Raw genomic sequence first — 22,105 nt, forward strand, 5'->3', positions numbered from 1 at the left:
TTCAGATTTTAATAGAATGATAACAAAATCAATATTAAACCAAACAGACTGTTATAGAGAAATATCATTTTTGACTTAACATTCAGCGTACATCGATATTTTAAACCAATAGTTCTAATTTTGAATTGGTATGAATGTATCTATATACCTCTGTATTTATACAATGCCCTTCTTATGTTGTCAGTTCCATGCATGGTCGGGTTGTTAATTGTCTCTTTGACACATTCCCCATTTCCATTCTCAATTTTATTGTTAATGACAAATTGGCTTTTTCATGAATTTATCATGCTTACCTTTATCAGTAACACTCTCAAAAAGAAAGAAGGCGAACGAGTTTCTTGCGAGTTTCTTTGTGTATCATATGATGTTCCGCGACTGAAAACAAACCGAATAGTTTCTTACGAAATAATGACGTAAACACAACATATGTACATGTATGTCCATTCTTTTTTTTAAAATGCACCCAGTTGAACAAATAATTCAAATAAATAGATGGAACTGTTTCAGTCTTCACGCTGAACTGCTAAATCTACAGGCCCGCATCTCAATTTTTGAAAATTTTTAGTTAGATTCTGTTGGCCTGTAGGTCTGATTTTTACAGGCCCGAGAGCAATTTTACCAGCCTGGGCTGCCTGGGCTGCCACTCGTCGTGAAGACTGCTGTTTGTTCAAATTAGTAAACTAGTTTGTGTACCTCAGAGGTGCCGCCGGCTTATGTCGGAACTTTTCGATATATTGATTTCAAAAAATTATTTTTGAAACTAGACCAAAAAATTACTTTCATGTTGAAATTTCCCCATCCAGAATATTTTTCGTTATCATAAATTAATGAACTAACAGAAAAAAAATAATCAACAAAGGGAATGTTGAAGAAGACCGAATATGTTGTTGTTTAAAAATAAAAGCAACACTTTCATTCAGAACGAAATATTTGACATTTCCGGTGTGAACACGCATGTCTGTAATTTATGAAGACTCGGAACGTGGCGAGTTGAAAGAAGACAGCTAAATAATAACGTACAGTCTCGACTCACACCTACAAATTAACTTTCATATTTCTACATAGGAATCAGATATCACAATGAGTTCCTCTGGGGAATTCGGGAACCCGCTGAGGAAGTTTAAATTAGTTTTTCTAGGTGAACAAAGTGGTAAGTTCCGATGACGAGGTAGCGGAAGTGGTCGTGTTTACCTATTTGACTTCGTTGTGAACCAATCATGTCATGCACACATTGAGTCATCACTTGTAATAATAAATTATTTTTCATTTAATATTAATTTCCATACAATTGGCGACCTATCCGTTCAATAAAATTGTATTTAGAAAAACAAATTTCATGCACTAGTGTTGTTGGAATGTAATGCAGACACATGACATAAATTCAAGATAATTAGATGAACAAATTGCAACTAATATTACTAATGAGTGCTAGAAATGAAATTTTATCATAGGAAATCACCTGCCAGCATGGAGCTTATGATATAACATATATTTTTGAACTAGAGACCACATTTAATGACACATAAATTAACAATTACAAACAGGATATTACACAAGATAAAAGTTCTTAGACATTTTAATCCATTTGAACATCCTTATTATTGTATTAAAATGAGTTTTGCTCAGAAAGCAATGGATATCTCTAACAATAATTATGTCAGGAGCTCGTTATTGAAGTTTAAGTTGGCTTTTCTTGGTGAAGCTGCAGGTAAGTTTAAATGAGCTATGGCCCAATACTCAATAGAAAATACTTTTCGCTATCTTGCCTTAACCTTATTTTTTGCTGCAAGACTTCCATTTTAAACACCCCCTTTTGTGTCCTTCTATGCTTATGACTCAACAGAGGGGTTTGATAGATCTTTGCATTTTTGTGCATACCTTAATTATAAAGTTAGACTATTTTTGTCATTCTAAAGCAGGTACAACATTGTTTAGATATATAAAGATGTGGTATGAGTGCAAATGAGACAACTCGCCTTCCAAGTCACATTTTATAAAAGTAAACCATTTAAGGGTAAAGTACAGCCTTCAACATTGAGCCTTGGCTCTCACCAAACAGCAAGCTACATGTACATGTATAATGAGCCCAAAAAATAACTAGTTTATGGCATTAAAATGGGAAAAACAATGGTCTAATCTATACAAAAAAACAAGAAAACTTAAGAACCACATGAACAAACGACAACTACTGACAACTACTGAACATCAGATTCCTGATAACTTAAAAATGTAGGACAGGTGCAAACAAATGCAGCCAGTTTAAACAATTGTATTCTAGTCTGATTTCTCCCTAAGCTGTTAAGACTTGCCATAAATTATTTCCTTACTTCATGCTATTGCTTCCTACCCTAATTTGTCAGTATGTTGTGGAAATGGAGGTATATTTTAGGCCTAAACTTTCTACATGTGTTTCCTGGGGAATACCAAAATATCTGATCTCTTAGTCTAAATGGTTTATGTCTCGCGTGTGATGCTTGATATGGGAGACTTACAAATGTAGAAATACTGGGTGTCTGTCCTGTTCTTGTTATTTGTGCTTATATATGTAATTCTTATTGGGTCAACCTTCACTAAACTTTTGAGTTCTCAAGCCCAAAGCTCAATTTTTTGAAAATTGTACATGTGTAGTTGGCTTACAACTAGAGAAGAATTTTACAAGCCGGAAAGCATTATTACATGTACAAGCCAATGCTGTAGAACTTGAGGTTAAGCTTATGGTTCCACTAAAGTCAAAATATAGGACACTTAATAAACATCTAAACTTTGCCTGTATTGTTCAACCTACATATATAATGAATAAAGTCCTTAACTATGAAAACATATGTTCATTCAGTGTTCCAGCTAGAATTTGAAAATAAAGGGGCGCGTTTATAAAAAGGGCACTTTAGCGCGTTCTCACTGAAAAAAATCAAATACTTTATGTTACCACATAAAGACATATTTTTAGCAAGCATGTAGCTAAGTTAAATAGCTATTATATACAAGTTTAAAAATAATTTATTTAGAACATATAACATGTATAAGTTAAAATCAAACTGATAGCAATAATAGACATTACTATATTCATTTCTCTTTCAGAACTATAGATTTGTTCAAAGAAGAGTTCAAATGCAAATAAATAAACAACAATGACAAATCTTCTGTTTTTCTTTTTGAAGAAGGTTGTCACACATTGATCAAGATTTTTTTTCAAATTTAGTTTCATCACAGTTTAATTTTACAGTTAATATTTTTGTTAATGTCTGTGTTTTCAAGTTTGCCCTAGCTGCCTGTGACTTGTCTTTATCAATTTGACCTGAGAGAATATTTTCTCCACCTCTGCTGTACTGAGTGGTTGTACATTGTACATGTCATATTGCAACACTGAATAGTTTTGCAACAAGAGGATACATAGATAATAGGTTTTTATCCTAATGACAAGGTGAATGAAATAGCTCTAGCAGACTAGATAAGGAACGATCTGTAAGTTCTGCTGATGACACAAGAGCTATAAAGTCCTGTTATTGAATAAGAAGAGTTTCAGGGTCCATGTCAAATGTATTTGCCAGAGCTTCCATCTCTGTATAACCATACATTGTTTCACTGTTGTCTGTTCAATTCAACAAACATCTCCGTATATTTCATGTTGAGCGTATCTAATAAAATCAATAAGTTTGTCAAAACGGATTTCAATCTCAGGCACTTGTTCATTGGAAGACCCCCTATCAACGTATATTTACGGAAATATACGTTGATAGGGGTCTTCAATGGATAGAAACAAGTGCCTGTGATTTCAATAAGAAAATTGATACAAAAATCGGACTTTCGAGAGCTCCGTAATCGGCACAATAATAAATTGATTCAATTTTGTAAGTTTATTATCAATTCAACAAGCATCTCCGTTTACTTCATGTTGAGCGTATTTAATAATATCAATATTAAAGTTAGTCAAAACGGATTTCAATTTAAGAAAAAATGATATAAAAATCGGACTTTCGAGTGCTCCGTAATCGGCGGAATTTACAATAGAAGAACAATCGCGATATCTGATAGAAAACTTTCTTCTTCTCGATTTTTCATAAAGGTAAAGAATTAAATTATTTTTTACTTTTGATGGTCATTATTCTTGAAAAAAGATACATAATAGACTGGCAAGTCTTTGATATTTTCTTTTTGTCATTTCTGAGATGGTCAATTTTTCTTTTTTTCGTCGGCATTTTGCGTGTTGACCTATTGGAATGATTCTTTTTAAATGAACATTATTTTATAAATAACAAATACAATAGAAATGAACACCGTTCTGCCGTTCACATTTATTTTATAAATTCTATTTTGCATTGATGTTTGGTGCTTCAGGGCAAAGGGATTAGACAGGGTCGTAAATTTCACCTGATTAAGTAATTGACTCTAATCAAATAGGTGATTATATACAGGTAACAAGTGTCAACAATTTTAATCTGTTGTCTTAATGAAGTGTTTGTATAAAGACCTCAACAAAATGGCGACGATATGAGGAGGGGTGCAGGGGCGCTTAAAAAAGGCAGAGGGGCGCAAAATTTCGGGGGCGGGGCTAGCTGGAACACTGGTTCATTTAAACATACTTAACACATACACACTGTGTAAATTGTAAATAAACTTGAAATTGTTATGTGGTGGCCAAACCCGTTCTTGAGGTGAACACTAAATTTTCTAAAAAATCTGTGAGAAGACTTAATTTGTTTAAAATTGGTATAGATGACTTCTGTTATACATGTATCTAATGCATGGCAAGGTCATGTTGAATTTTCAGAAAATGTATCGATTTTCGAGTTTCAGTTAATTTTATGTATCTACATGTAGGTGAACAAATATCGAAGGAACAATACAGAATTGGACAAATATGCCATTAAAACATATGTATGTGACAAATCAACATGAGCTTGCCCTGCATTACATGTAACAGTATGCGTCCATACCAATTTTAAGCAAATTGAATCGTCTTGCAGGCCTAAAGATATTTTTTTTTTTGAAATTTTAGTGTTCACCCTAAGAACCAGTTTGGCCACTTCATAACAATTTCAAGTTTATTTACAGTTTACACAGTGTATATATATATGTTAAATATGTTTATGACTTTATTCATTATAGGTTGGAAAAAAACAGGCAAAGTTTAGATGTTTATGAAGTGTCCTATATTTTGACCTTAGTGGAACCTTAAACATGTTAAAGACTGTCAATGGGACCAGGGTTACTACATCTCATTTACATACATTTTGTACATTTTTCGCTGGCATAGTCTTTAAAAATTTGCACTCTTTTTAATGCATTTTGTAGTCCACAAATAGTTCTGGCAAAAAAAATGCAAAAATCATTTGTTATTTCCGTTATTGAATATTTGTTTCTAAGTTGATAGGTTCTAAATGTCATAACCAATTTCCTGTTTCACTTATATTTTCATTTTGTCTTATATATTGTCAACCCTTTTCTACATGATGTATATTTGTGCTTTTATAAATTTTCATTTTACCTGTTTAATTATATATTACATGTATTACAAGGTTTTTTTTCTGTTTCAGTTGGTAAAACCTCTTTAATAACAAGATTTATGTATGACAGCTTCGACAATACCTATCAAGTAAGATTTACAATAAACTTTTCAATATGTTTTGAATTGACAGCACACTTTTACGTGTCATGGAATTTCCTAAAAGATAGTGTGCTTTCAATTGACTCTGTCTTTTCCACTCTAGTACATTGTATTACATAAAATTGGAAATGGGGAATGTGTCAAAGAGAACAACCCGACCATAGAACAGACAGCAGCAGATGGTCACCAAAAGATCTTCAATGCAGCGAAAAACTCCTGCACCCAGAGGCATCTGTCAGCTGGTCCCTAAACAAATATATATACATGTATACAAGTTCTGTGATAATGGACGTCATTCTCACTAAACTCCAAATTATACACAAGAAACATGTACATTGTCAGGATGTAGAAATCATAGCAGAAATTCCAAATTTAAACAGTTGCCACATGTGGAGCAGGATCTGCTTATCCTCCCAGAGCACTATAGTTAACCCCTGGTTTTTGGTTGGTTTAGTGGTGCTCAGTCTTTAGTTTTTTAAGTTGTATATTTTGTGTACAGATGTGTGTGTGTATTTTTTTGTTGTGTATTTTTTGCCATGTTTGACTAATTAGTTTGAATGTCCCTTTGGTATCTTTTGCCTCTCTTTTATACTAAGAGAAAAGACAACATGTACATATCTGTTCTGGAATTTTCACTTATCATTAGATCTACTGATTGAAAGTCAATAATATAAATCAACATGCAGACCACTAGGTGCAGAAATTGTAATTCTCCTGTTCTTATTAGAAATTGATGATGCAAAAGATAAAATCAATACTTACATGTCTGTATCAATTCATTCTAACAGCAAAAATGCAATCAATGAATTCTTGTGTGATTATTTTAATTTCTTTGGCTTCAAGAAGTCAGCTCAGATATAAATGCAGAATGTGTTTGAGAAATTGAGAAAATGCTAATGTAGCATTGTGAATAAGGTGTTGTCTGCAAAATATTTTCAACTTGAAACTCCAAATTAAAACAGGATCCGTATTACATGTATGTATCAGATTACTGGTAGTATCACACTATTAAGATCCATCAGAGGAAATTAGTTTTTAAAATATAGTGAACAAAAACTTCAGGAGATTGTTTAAGCTGCAGATCCAATATTTAAAAGGAATCTAAAATCCCCAAATTTTGCATGCAAAGATTTTCCCCTTTTACAAATTTTGTACTTCCAAATGACATCTATTTCGATCTAATTGCATTTAATCATGATATACCTGAAAAGCAAACACATTTTTTTTTAAACTTTACATGTTAAATTGGAATATGACAGTTCTTGTCCATTCGTTTTTGATGCGTTTTGTTATTTGATTTTGCCATGTGATTATGGACTTTCCGAATTGATTTTCTTCTAAGTTCAGTATTTTTGTGATCTTACTTTTTTTTGTATGTAATACATTTGACTTCATTGTTCATTTTAAGCAGGTGTGAATCTCTAAAAATAAATCTGGTACAATACCATACTAATGACCAGATAAAAAAATAGAGATTAGGAGATGTGGTATGATTGCCAAAGAGACAACTATCTACCAGTTATATTTATTATTTTGCTTGGAGACTGAATTTGAAATGATAAAATGTTGACATAAAATTAGAGCCTTAATTCTTTGATGATACAACAGTCTGAAGTGTGTAATTAATGGCAGCTCAATATTTGGAGAATCAACTAATCAATTAACTTATTCTGGAATTCATTCATGATCATGTGAAACTGTGTGTAGCGACATTTGAATTTTACATTTCTATGTCTGATTATAAACCCACATATACCTAATTGACGTTTTGTATTTACAATCAATCACAATTTAGGTGCACTTAACCATATATAATTGCATTTGTTTTTTAGGCTACAATTGGTATTGATTTCTTGTCCAAAACGATGTATCTAGAAGACAGAACAGTAAGTAGAAAAAAATGTGTCTTATTAAATTTGATTTTTTTTAAATACACTTTGTGCACAATCTGACATTAAATTTAAACTTTATAGCATTTGAAAGGGGACCTTGGCAGTAGAGACCAAATTTTAGGTAGGGTCTTTTTTCAAAATTTTGGAAAGATTTCTTTCTGCTGATTTATTAATTAACACCAAAAAGTTTTAGTCGATTACAAAAGGTAATTTGTATGGCCAGAGAGAAACAATCAATATCCACATAAAAGTAGTAATCCATTAAAAGTGGGGCATCTTTAATGTTAATTTAAAAAAAATCTATTTCAAAACTAATCATCTGGAAAAGAAATTACTTTTTTTGTGAAATACATTAGCACAGTTTTTATGATAAAATTTTGTGACCACTTTATATTTTTTGGAAAAATTGGTATATTGTTCTGTTTGGTCTGTTAATGTTGTAGAAATTCATACAGACATAATAAATAAAAAGATCAAGTCTAGACAAAAGGGCTTGAGGAGTGCTGCATCAAATGTAGTTTTGTGATACAGTTAGTTTCAGAATTAAGTCTGCAAAGAATACTGTTTGGTTTTTTTTTGCATTCAATTTCTTAAATAATCTGTATTTTAATGGTTATAGTATGAATACAGATTGCCATGGTAGAGTGTCAGAATTTTAACCTTTTTTTAAAAATTGATTTTATATTGCTAAGTTTTCTGATGTGGTACTGGTGTTTACCAAAAAATGTGTAATTAATATTTATGAATGAAAATGGTGCATAAATGTATACAGTAGTCATCTAGCCGAATTGTATTTCCTCCTTTTCTTCTCTTACGACTCAATTAAACTTATACTGTAAAGTCATGACAGTGTTTTAATGTAATTATTTTTATTTTGTTACATAATCAGTGATTCATATTTCTGTGTTAGAATTTTCATTATATGATAAAATGCTTATTTTCCTGTGCATGTCTATATGAATCATACTACATGTATAACAGAAACTGTTTTCCTTTCAGATAAGATTACAATTGTGGGATACAGCTGGTCAAGAGAGATTCCGAAGTTTAATTCCTAGTTACATAAGAGATTCTTCTGTTGCAGTAGTTGTGTATGATATAACAAGTAGGTTTACCCATGTTATATATAAAAAAAAAAAGATGTGGTATAATTGCCAATGAGACAACTGTCCACAAGAGACCAAAATGACATAGATATTATCAACTATAGGTCACCGTACGGCCTTTAACAATGAGCAAAGCCCATACTGTATAGTCAGCTATAAAAGGAACCGATATGACAATGTAAAACAATTCAAAAGAGAAAACTAACGGCCTTCTTTGAATAAAAATATGAAAGAAAAACAAATATGTAACACATAAACAAACGACAACCACTGAATTACAGGCTCCTGACTTGGGACAGACACATACATAAATAATGTGGCTGTGTTAAACATGTTAGCGGGATCCCAACACTCCCCCTAACCTAGGACAGTGGTATAACAGTACAACATAAGAACGAACTATAAAAATCAGTTGAAAAGGCTAAACTCATCAGATAGACAAAATACAAGTGGACGTGGCCGGGTACTTGTACATCCAGACAACAAAAAGACACTTAGAACAGATCTGAGAGTACTCACAGTTATCCGACAGCTAGTTCAAAGCCACTAACAACTAATAAAAGAAATCATGCATCTAAGACTAAACTATCATGTTACCATATTATACTGACATTCTTTCCTTACACATGATATAGTTGAGTTTTCATGTGATGGATAAATGAATATATTTAATGCAATTTATTTCATGCATCATAACTAAGCAAATAATCAAAGAGAAAAAGGAAGTATCAAAATAAAACATTGTCCGCGAAAATGTAAGATTATTCCTTTAATACTGCAATACTCAAAGATTACTGATTAAAAACAAGAAGAAGATACAGTATGGTTGCCAATGAGACAACATTCATTCAGAGACAAAATGAAGTAGAAGTTGTTTTTTTGAAAGAGAGGATGTTAAAGTTTGAAAGCCTCTATCAATAAATGTTCATCACTATTTTTCTAGGCCAACATCAATGATATAGGCTTCTGACATTAAATATTCTCATTTTGCTTGAATTAGAAAAGACAATCTATGTACCTCTCTATGAGTATGAGATGGAAAATATTCAACAACAAAAATTTGAGAAAATAGCAACAAATTCAACTTTTTTTCAAAGAAGATAAAATAATGAGCTCTGGGATTTTCTATCTGTGAACAATAAAAATAAACCACAAATAGATATGTAAAATGTTTGTTACAAGGCCACAATTAAAAATATTTTGGTTTGCCCAAACCCTACCCAAAGGTTGAGACAGTGGGTAGGTAGGTAGGCATTTTCTTTTCTTGTTTTTTAAAAAGAGAAATTAAAGTATCGGGTGTTTATTAGTCTTCATGCCTATCTGATTAAAAAAAAACTTCTTCAAATCAGGACAATAAAAGAATTTGAGTAGGCAGCTTTTTTCTGGGTAGGTAGCATTTGGGCAAACAAACCTATTCTTTTTTATGGCCCAAGATTTAAGTACAGTGTAAATATATTTAACATTTGCATTGCAATCAATCTTTTTCAGATGCTAATTCTTTTCAACAGACATCTAAATGGATTGATGATGTACGAACAGAACGAGGCAGTGATGTTATAATAATGTTAGTAGGAAATAAAACAGATTTATCGGATAAAAGGTAAGTTTGTGTGGAAGTATGTTGATTACTAAAAAAAAGGGTAAAGGTTATTGATACCTTTTATACACACTAGAGTAACGTGAAGAGAAATTTTAATCATATCAGAAATTGGTACCTACTTAATCGAGCATGTGCAATAGTGGAGAACAACAATCTTTAACAACCACCTATAACAAAGTACATAGACAATAATAGTGCATTGACTTGACATATCAACGATATAAGGATGAGGCTTAGAAACGGGGAAATGCGAGGCTGAGCCGAGCATTTTCCCTGTTTCGGGCCGAATCCTTATATCGTTGATATGTCAAGTCAATGCACTATTATTGTCTTTATACTGCAATCTAAAAAAAACATTTTCAATTGTTGTTTATTGTGTTAATGTTATTTTTTTATTTAAATATTGGGAAAAATCCCCCTTTAAAAAGGCCTCATATCACACAGACGGAGAAATATAAAACACGATGAAATGTACATCATTACCGCAAGAAATGGTGAACGAATTCGTTGCAGACTAAAATATCAACAATAAACATAAAACATAAAGATTTATTGGTTGCAAACAAAAAAATATTATAAAGTGAAATATGTTTTCCCGAAAATTGCAAAAGAAACAAGTTTGAGTCGTTAAACGCATCATTGTTTACATTGAAAACAAGAACAGGTTGAAGAGGTCGTATGAATAATTAAACATAATTTCGACAATTTCTATTTAAATATTCATGAGGAAAAGTGATATCAGGTCAGTGACTGTATATGACATAGAAATATACGGTCAACGCATTTTGACTGCTCAAATAGAATGAGTGCAGTATAAAAGCTGTTCTATCATGTTTATGAATCAAATACATTCATTAAAAGCTGTAAATTCCCAAAATATGAATAAAAGGGCATGTGGGCATACTTCAATGCAACTGTAAAGTTTAGACAAAAACAAGAGTAAAATCTTGTCCTTTTGAATTCCTCTACTTGAAATGTCACATGATGCTGTGCAAATTTACTTACTATTTACACTAGCCAAAGGACTGCAAGCTTACATTTTAGATGTAATTTCTTATAAAGCCTATTATACCTAAGACTTCATCATATTTGTAATGTCTTTACCTTTAAAATTTCATCAATTTTGAAATGGATCTATATAGGTTCAAGTTATAACATAGATTCCAGCTATTTTTGTTTTATTGGGAAAAACAAAAAATGGTGGTCTGTCAAAATTAGCTAAATTAAAATTTTATCACTGTCTCTCCTTCCAAAAAGATTTTCCAAAATGCCATACAGCTATGAAATACATGTAGCAGGAATATATTACTGTGTTAATGAGCTTTCTTAAATTTGTTTTAGACAGGTCTGAGTCAGTGGCTGAAAAATACCCAACATTTTCACTAATGTAAAGTTAAACATTTATAAACTAACCAGTTTGGGGACTTTGAAAAAGTATTGATTCAGAGAGTGGGTTGCTTTATTCATCTTTCAACATGTTTAAAGTAAATTTCTAAAAAAAATAAAGAAATAGGTTGGTTGGAGAAAAATCTTAAATGGCCTTATCTGATTGTTTTATTTTGCATTTTACAGACAAGTAACATCAGAAGAGGGAGAAAGGAAAGCTAAAGAATTAAATGTGATGTTTATAGAAACTAGTGCTAAAGCTGGTTATAATGTAAAACAAGTAAGTAATCATTGTATAATCTTGCTTTGTTTTGCTTTTTTTTCAGAGAAAGTTTGCATTTTTCTAATGTTATTGAAGGAAATACTTCAGAATGGTTGTATATTTGAAAGACACATGCATGCATTTATTATTTTAGACAAAAAACATATTTTCCAAACATGGGAGAAACAAACAAATAAACGAAATTTTAAGTCCATATAATGTAAATTTCTGGTTCTTAGATACTGTCACTAAGCTCTCAGCAAAAAAGAAAACCAAACATTTATCTTTCAATAAGTTTTACCAAAGAATCAGCAGTTCACTTTAAAAAATGATCAACTCATTTGAGCATAAGTAATCTGTGTATATTTGTATTTGTAGTTATTTAGACGAGTGGCTGCTGCATTACCTGGAATGGAACAAACAGATAAACCTAAAGGAGAGAGTATCCTTTTGTTTTTTAAATTTAACGCATACAAAGTTGAGCATCTATGGGGTTTTAGGTATTTTTTTGCAAGCTGAAGATTTCAAGGATAAATATCAACTGATATAGATTTCTGCCAAAAAGGTTGATATAAAAAAAATCCAATACATGTATATGGAAGAATTCTAAACATGTTAAAGGTGTATCTCCACTTTTATCCAACTTAAACATCAGCAGATATATACATGTAGATTACAGACAAAATTAGTTTTTTTTTTTACTGACTCTTTGAAAATATACAGGTTGCATGGAAAATTTCATGAAAAAAATGACATTAGAAATCACTACTTATAGACAAATTTGTTCCTCGAAAGTAAGGTTATATGAGTGATAAGTATTATTGTAAGTGTGTCTGTACATGTACTAAAGTGATAAAGGTACATCTCAGATTATTGTGGCCCATTGTCTCAATATAAGGAATGTTTCTCATTTAATATAACAGTCAAACAGTTGAGGAAGCTTAATGCTTAATTACGATACCTTTATAATTTATTACGAAAGTTATAGTGTGCATTACTAAGATCCATTAGCAATGTGGATGTTATACAGTCATTTACAATTCCCCAAAATATTTGAAACAGAAATTTCAGGCCTTTAGCAATGAAGAGGATAATGAAGGTAAAAAAGTCAATTTTATTAGTGATTTGTATCTTGATTTGCATTTTTAGCTGCAGTCGTGTGCATTATTTTATGTTGCTTAAAGTTTTCAAACAAATGTATAGTAAACTATTTATTTCACTTAATTGTTTAAAAAACAAAACCAAATTGTCAATGTTATTCTAGTTTTTTTTTAAAGCTGATCTGCATGCTGTAACACCTTTGAGAAAATAAATCTGATTTGAAGCATGTTGTAGAGGCATATTACTCCCACACTAAATCCTCTAGATGAAAATGCATTTTGGCACATAATGCTTGTAGCAGCAGCCTTACTTCTTTTAACTTTTAATAGAATAATATACATAAAGTTAAAAATGCATCAAAATACAATTCAGCTTATTGAATTTGATTTAATGAAAAATACCAAAAATATTTTTTCTAAATGCAATTATTTGATTCAAAATCTAAAAAATGATTTTTCACTGTCAACCAAAAATCCATTAAGTAAAAGTATCTGTATAACTCATTTACATTTACTTGTTTGCTTTTAGTACAAAAAAAAGCTTTAAATGTTGTAAAATTTGAATTTTGTTTGTTTCTTTTTCCTTAACTATTTTCTCAGTGACGGAGGTTAGATTAAAAGACACACCATCGGAGCCAGAAGCAAAAGAAGGAGGCTGTGCATGTTAATACAAACTCCGTCTCTTTTTATTTTCGTGTTGTCTACTGCATTTTGCATGATCGATGTGCATTATTTTACCACCAAAACCTGGGATTTTATACCTACAATTTCCTGCATGAGACATTGAAAATGCCAGAAGGGAAATTTTAGGATGCATCAATTATTGACATAAGACAGCTACATGTGTTTTTGTTGCTGGTTGCATTGTGAACATGTATTACTTTTATTTATTTGCCAGACTTAATGTTTTTATTCTGTAAATGGTGTATTTACTATGTAAAATCAAAATGTGTACAATTTCAAATGAAGAACTAATTGAAATGGAGAAATTTTTATGTTTGTTGTCATTTTCATTTGGTAATGTGCTTGGTTTCAAAATAACTGAAATACGTTGCTATTACAGTAAAAGTTTTTAATATGAAATCTTATTTTATAGGATGTTTGGTCCAAATATCTGAAACATATATTACGAAATTTAAGATTGAGAACAAGGGCAAGAAAAACAAATTTCAAAAACAATTTTGGGGTAAAATTACTCTTCTTTCCATGGTCTATTACAAAGATACATATCTAGATTTTTTTTTTGGAATTTTATTATTTTACAAGAACATGACCCTTTGCAGCTATTAAACTATAAGCCATATAATTACATTGATGAACAAAAAAATGTTTGAATATTTTAGATAATAAACATTTAATAGAATAACATATAAAATATGCAAATTATTTTACTATAAATTGAATGTAAACTTTTTGTTTAAATCTGATTTTTAATATTTTTTTGTTGCTTTGTATATGGTGAACCAAGTGTTAATTTATCATTCTGTGACTCTGTAATTAGTGTTATACACCAATTCACATATTGGTGCAACTTTAATTGAATTGTATATTATGTTATTCAGTTGCTTATTGCTTTGTTTATGTTTGTGATAAGTGTTGACTTTAATTTTTCAAAAGAAAAAGCCAAAAAAACGGTGAAATTTATAACTTTCTCATTTTTTCCAGACCATGCTCAGTCTTTTTTTAATCATAAGTTATGACATGTAAATAGAAAATCCTTCGTTACAATACCAGAAAAAAGCCCACCCTCAAAATTTGACAATGAGAATGTAGAAACTGATTAAACATTTGTATGGCTTGGTTTTGTTTAAATCCCAGGATGTAAATCATACTTTTGAAATAATTTTTGAAGCTATATAGATGAGTTGTGGTTGCTTGATCATATCAACTTGCTTTTTTAGTCCTAATTTAGTTCAATAATTCATGATCCTATTTTCCATGTCTTAGACTGATTTTATACTTGTTTTTATGTGAAGAAAATCAATTCTGTTGAAGAAGGTGTCAATTGGTTTATTGTGTCGCTGGTTTGCTTACTCATTTACCTAAACTCTACGTTTCATTTTCTCACCTGATAAATTAACTGTAATATTGATAATCAGGAAAATGAAAAATTTATTATTACATACATTTTTTTCTATGTTTTTTCAGTTCTTTCATGGATTTTCTGAGAAAAAGATAGGTGAGAGATACATCTTCATTACTAATAAGTATTTGTTATTCAATTTAGTAAAAATAAATTACACAGCTTAAAATTCATATAAAGTCTGAACAAAATAGTCTGAAGAGCTGTAGATTGTCTTTGTTTGATCTGATCTAATTAAATAATCAAAATTATGAATGAAAGAAAGAAAATAGGAATTACAATACACCAAAGATGACTTTTTTCATTGTAGAAGTAGTAATAATTCTTTACAAGTCTGAGATTATATTTCTGTGATTTACATGAAGGTTCATAGAAAGGCTATGTTTCTCTTTTACAGTGAATTCGTCTTGACCCACTTCTGGGTCATTTTGACATGCGTTTCAGACTTGAGGTGTTTTAAAGTTTCAATTTGCCTGGAACCAATCAGATATATAAAAAAAATAACTGTCTCAAACCATTTTAACTCCAAAGTAATTCTTCAACAAAATTTCACTCTGTTGTTATTAAAGTTACATTCAATTCAAATACATACCTTTAGTCCTGTTGAAATTTTGGTTGTCTGTAGTTCAATTTATGTCCACAAGGTTAACAAATTTATTAAATATATATTCATTTTCATAAAGCAAAGTTCAAACTGCCAGAGCATACCATACATATGACAGTATTTCATTATAAAATTATCATTAGATAATTTGCAGTATGCTATAAATATCTGATGTACCAATATCTATGACTTTACCCAGTCAATTTTAATAGCTTTTGTTTTTGGGACTTTTCTTGTGCCACAATAGGTCCTTAATATAGATATGTGTCATAGTTGATAATAGTGTCATATTTCTACAATGTTTTATAGTTATGCAATACTATTCTATAACATTTAGATCATCATGACCTACATTGTACATGTATGCTTGACAGGCTACAGTTGCCTTAACATTTACTTGAAATTTTATTAATGGCTGTCATCCATGTCTGAAAGACACATCCTTTGCTTTCATAGATCATACATGCATAAATGTTCATGATAACACCTAACATTTTACGAGCCCTTAATTTATTTTCTTGTTGAATTATTTGGCAATTTAACTTTTTTTTGCATTTGCATCAACACAAATATGGGATGTGCCTATTGAATATTGTTACCATTAATATTAATTGGAATTTTATCAATGCTATATAAATGAGCATGTAGGAAAATATTGTTAGTTATTATTTACTACAATCAAAGATCTGTGCTAGGAATTTATCATTGTAAGGATGTATACTATATTTTTTTTGTATTTAGTGAGGTTTAATTTGTTTATGGCAGAGATAGGGGAAGCAACTCTGTTTTAAATTCAGTTTTTTTAAAGCAGAGGTGGGAATATTTATATACAGTTTGGTCAAAAATATGATATATTTATGAAATATTACAAAAGTTTTATATAAAAAAATTAATAAAACAAATTGAGATTTAAGTTTTGTTTTTATATGTGGTGAAAATGGAGTAGGTTTTACCTAAACTTTGCACAAGAGGTGTTTTACACTGTGTACGCATATACATGTGCATAATCCTTCACAACCAAATATCAGCACATTGTAATTTGTAGGCAATTTATCTGCTTGTTTTCTTTGTCTGTAGATACATCTATATATTGGAGTCATATTTCATAGTTAAATGACTTTTGTTCAGGTTTGCCTTCAAGTTATCTTGGTTTTGTTGTACACCTTGGTTAATTTATCTTTTACCATGAGTAGTAGGATCACTGAAACAAGTGTAAGGATGTTATAAGTCAGCATCAAGGTAAAAGCAGGTCATTGTGACCTAAATGTAATGCTTCAGTTGCATTATAAAGGTTTTACATCCAAGTAATCTCAGTAATTTAATTAAGATTATAATTTATACACTTGCAGATGATCATTGAAGTTGAAAAAGAGGTCATTGTGCCTTTCTTTATACACTTCATTGATTTTGACTGATTTTTGTCTTGCCTTGATGGAGTCAAAAGTGAGACATAGGTATGCTGTTTCCGGCGTTAGAAGCTGGGAGGGTGGCAGTTAGTTTGTGATTGGGTCTAGTTTATGGTGAACCACAAGTGATAGGTCAATGATATTTAGTAAGCAGTTGTATAATCATTGTCATGATTTTTTCATGAAAATTTTGTGTAGTTTACATGTAATAGTTTGTGATTAGGTCAGTTCAAGGGGAACCATTAGTGTTAGGCTAATATGTGTTAGTCCTCTACCACGAAGTCGAAGGGGACTTTAGATTTGCACTCTCTCAGTCTGTCTATCCATTCGTCAGTCCGGCAAATCAGTTATCTAGACTTTTTTTCTTTATGCTTCAAGATAATGATTTGATATTTGGTGTATTGTTTTATCATGACAAGTTGATTTTCATGATTTTAGCTTTTCTCATTGTTCAGTTAAAGCCCTTTCCTTAGAATAAAATTTTTGATGAAATACTTACTAATTACCAGAGAGATGTTCAAAGGGAAATAACTCATTTTTTAACCTTCCCTAGAATTAAATTTCTAATGAAATACTTATTATAGTTATCAAAGGTATAAGGATTATAATTTAGTACACCAGACACGCCGCTTGTCTACATAAACTAAACAAGTACAAAGTTGAAGAGCATTGAGGATCCAAAATTCAAAAAAGTTGTGCCAAATACAGCTACAGTAATCGTTTCCTGGGATAAGAAAATCCTTAGCTTTTAGATAAATTCAAAGTTTTGTAAACAGTAAAATTTATAAAAATGATAGATGAGACCAAATTACTAGATTTCTGTTCAAATGGAAATAACTCATCTTTTAAAAGATTTGTAAAAAAACAGATGATATTAAAATAAATAACAATTTGGATTTTTTTTCCTTTTCAATTGAATATTTAGTGGTAGGTTTGTTTGTTATTTTATGTAGTTACATCATGACAAGTTATAGATCAAGTTAGAATTTTGTTCCATTGCAATGAGTTTTTAACTGGTAGGGGACTACGTATTGTCATGCAATACTCACAGAATGTTGTTGGTATTCAGTTGTATAAGCATTAGCACATCTCATTTCTATGGCAAATATTTTGCCCATACCCCCAGTCATGGTTTATTGACTTTAAATCTTTTGCTTAGTTTACATGTATTAGTTTGTGATTAGATCAGTTTAAGATTAACTTCTAATGTAAAGTCAATGATATTTGTTTTGCAAATTAAATGGCATTTGCTAGTATCATTTCTATGGAGATTATATAGCCCCACCCCCTCATCATAGCTCATTGACTGAAACTTTTACATAGTTAACAGGTTTATGACAAAACTTTATGTTTGTGTTTTGGGGGTAATTGCCCTAAGCGTTCAGGAATTAGGGGCCAAAACGTATTTTTCTAGTTTCCAAACAATAATGTGTGTTTAAGTGTATGGATCCCTCTTAAATTGTAATGCAAGGTACCATACCATAAAGGGAGGTTATCGAGTTTGGTGGGTAATTGCTCCAAACGTTCAGAAATTAAGGGCCAAAAAGGTGTAAAAATAAATCATTTTCTAGTTTCCAGACAATTACTTGAAATTGTACTGCAAGGTACCATACCACAAAGGGAAAGCTGGGATTGAGTTTGGGGGTAATTCCTTAAAGGGGGTTAAAAATTGGGGGGATATATTTTTTCATATTTTTTTTTTTAAACATGCCTGAGAGTGTTCATCTGACCTTGATATCAATTTTATGGTTCATTGGTCAATATTTAGTGTTTCTGAATATGTCTGTATACATTAGATGTTATAAGCAATAGGGCAAATATATTCGAATAATGGACTGATAGTTAGATGTACATACCTGGTCGGCATGGCCTCGACCTCGACCTTATTGTCAACTATTATTGATAATGTTAAGTCTATGTGATACTTCTAAATGTGTAGCAAAAACCTTCATTTTTAAGGCTTTCAACATTTTATCAAGCATGTTAAGTTCAACAGGCGATATATTTGAGCGTGTGGTCTCTTGTTTTTGATAGGGGCAGTAATTTTTCGTTACAACAAGTAACTATAGATCCCCCTGGCAGATATATTTTAAAGCGATATACTCCCGTCTCGAGTCATCAGATTAAAGGACACCATTCCGCCCGGACATTGTTACATATCTAATGTCCTGCTCAGACAAACAGATGCCCCACTAAGTAAGGGTTTACTTTACGACTGGCTAGTCTAAGAATGATTATATTTTTATACCCAGTCTACCTGTTGCAGTGGATATTTTCAGAAATGTTTGCAAACATAATTCAGAAGTCAGTTTTACAGCTTCTTCTACACTGAAACATCAGAATTGTAGTGGTTAGTGTATGATCCAGACGGTACAGAATTTCAGCGATTAGTTATATTTTTGTTGTTTAGTTTTATGTTTTTTTACATGCAATATTTTTGTAAAAAGACAAGTCTGTAACATTTAGTATTACAGCTAATGGCGATAGATATCAACATCTGTAGATTATGGTTTGTAAATTTATCATACGAGAAATGTATTTTGAACTAGTATCCTGAGGTATTTGGATTCTCGGATACATTGGATTTTTTATATTGTATAAGATCAACTTTAACCTAGGAATTCATAGTTGAGCTGTTCTACTATAAATTAAATTTGATGAAATTGAGGTAAAGACAAAATGGATCATATCATTGGTGTATTTAAAGGAATGTGATAAAAAGAAATGCAATAATTAGTTCTATTTATACGAACCCTTTATAACACATTGTGTCTTTGAAGTCTAAGGTTTGATTTATTATTATTCGTCGAGCTAATTTTTCTTGAGAAAGATGAAACCATTTATTTCGGCGTTAAATTTTATATATAGACTTGTGTGGAGACTTGTACAAAACCACGATATCAAGTATCTATATTTTTGTAAAAGGCAATAAGTGGTAGTATTTAGTTGTCAATATAAGACAATACACTTACATTTTATTCGACTATCATAAAAGTGAAAGGTTTTGCTAGCTATACAACAAGGTTAAATCTACCATTTTCTACATAAGAAAATGGCTTTACCAAGTCAGTAATATGACAGTTATTGTCAATTCGTTATATGTGTTTTGAAATTTACATATACTTAGATACTCTGCATGCGTTTAATAAGAAGTTTCCTCGGAGTTCGATATTTTTGTTATTTTACTTTTTACAGTGAAAGAAAAATAAACAAGACTGAACCTTATTCTATTAACTGATATGCATGGCGACACCTTAGATTCACATTTTGCCATTTCCTTCTTAAAGCAAAACATTCTCGCTTTATGTGAAGATTGTCCAATTTCACATGTACAACTTACTCTCTAAAATTGCTATACAAACACTTCTTTATATCACATGCACTTGTCCAAGGTTTTTTTTTTTTGCCATTTTATAAAGAGCTTTCCGTTTTGAAGTTTGGTATTTTTGTTATTTTTTTTTACCTATATGTACCTTTATGTTATTAAGTAAAGTGCCTTTGTCTTATTTCAGCATGTCATCGCTCCGAAGTTATTTTTTTAAATGGCTACCGAATAGCTATGTTGGCCTGTCAGAATTAATAAGAATTTGGTGCATTTTTTTATTGAAGCTATTTTTCGGTTCTTATACATCGTTGGCTTCAAATATTCGGCTTTGAGCGTTTAAACTTTTGATAAATGTTAGTCTAGAAAAGCGCTTCGGATGTATGGTTTTTATAACGGATTATTTCCTTTTTTTTGATTGCATCACGGTATAATATAAAGATAAATTCATGCAATTAAGACAAAATTAAATGTAAGAGATGAGATCTTTTGTTTTACAATGTAATATAGGTACACTGCTATTCATTGTATATCTTCTGTGCATCTGTGATTACTTGGAACCCACAACATTCTAACTTTATAACTTATCTTTTCAAATTAGCATGGTTTGCTTTGTCTTTTGTAGATGGCTGCGTGTCTTCGTATGAACTTTCCTTAACAATTGTACAGATATTGAATTACGACCAAAAGAAGTGTTAGATTCTGCAGAACAAGAAAACAGTGGCTGTTCATGTTAACGTTTACAAAGTCTTCTAACATTGTGATATGAACTTTCGAAAGGATAAAAACTTTCCATGTCAATATTTCATTGAACCGTTGTTATTTCATGCAATAGCAAACATCTGAAAGATTTCACTGAAAAGGCGTGTGTTTCAAAACCATGAATGAATTACCGTAGAAGCTTTTAAAAACAATATTAGTGTTAAATGATACACGATTATACTCCTGTCTTATAAAGTACTTTTACTTTGCATAATATTATATATGCATTATTTCATTTAGGTATGCACAACAATTTCAAAAAAGCAAGCTAAACATTGCTTTTCTTGACCTCTCCATATGTTATGACCAGTATTTTAGCAAGTCTGCAAGACAAAATATTATGATGTTGGTAAACATACACCAAGGTGAATTAATTATGCACCCCTTTTCAGAAATGATTTCTATTGAATTCGATTTTAATTTAAAATCTAACATTTACACGCACCACTCTGAATTCTGTTTACATTAAATTTTCAAAAATATATGTAGAAAATGGACGTTTTAATGATAGCAGATTTGAGGACTTTTTATGAAGTTGAACTTTGTAGAACAACTGTGAACATAACTATTTTATAAAAATAGTGATTCTTTTTATGCCCCACCTACGATAGTAGAGGGGCATTATGTTTTCTGGCCTGTGCGTTCGTTCGTACGTCTGTGTGTCCGTTCGTCCCGCTTCAGGTTAAAGCTTTTGGTCAAGGTAGTTTTTGATGAAGTTGAAGTCCAATCAACTTGAAACTTAGTACACATGTTCCCTATGATTTGATCTTTCTGATTTTAAAGCCAAATTAAAGTATTGACCCCAATTTCACAGTCAACTAAACAAAGACAAAGATAGTGCGAAGCTCAGGTTAAAGTTTTGGTTAAAGTTTTTGGTCAAGGTAGTTTTTGATGACGTTGAAGTCCAATCAACTTTATATATCTTTATTCTCATAACCAAATACAAAGGTACAGAGAAGACATGTAGTACAATACAT

The 22,105-nt window shown here is 31.0% G+C and overlaps 1 protein-coding gene across 4 annotated transcripts; it reads left to right on the plus strand.

Annotated features, from left to right (window-relative positions):
- Positions 1-947: 947 nt before the first annotated feature.
- On the plus strand, positions 948-21,723 carry LOC143068620 (ras-related protein Rab6). Of its 4 annotated transcripts, none has more exons than XM_076242825.1 (8): positions 948-1,150; positions 5,535-5,593; positions 7,438-7,491; positions 8,497-8,602; positions 10,092-10,203; positions 11,776-11,869; positions 12,230-12,293; positions 21,036-21,723. In XM_076242825.1, exons 1-8 carry the CDS (start codon positions 1,081-1,083, stop codon positions 21,101-21,103), a joined length of 627 nt encoding a protein of 208 aa, XP_076098940.1. In that variant the 5' UTR covers positions 948-1,080; the 3' UTR covers positions 21,104-21,723. The 4 variants fall into 4 exon arrangements, with proteins under 4 accessions (XP_076098940.1, XP_076098939.1, XP_076098938.1 ...); XM_076242824.1 differs by lacking the exon at positions 21,036-21,723 and adding an exon at positions 13,552-13,906; XM_076242823.1 differs by lacking the exon at positions 948-1,150 and adding an exon at positions 1,404-1,708.
- The last annotated feature ends 382 nt before the right edge of the window (positions 21,724-22,105 follow it).

This window comes from Mytilus galloprovincialis, chromosome 3, assembly GCF_965363235.1.
Source record: "Mytilus galloprovincialis chromosome 3, xbMytGall1.hap1.1, whole genome shotgun sequence".
Lineage (NCBI taxonomy): Eukaryota > Metazoa > Mollusca > Bivalvia > Mytilida > Mytilidae > Mytilus > Mytilus galloprovincialis.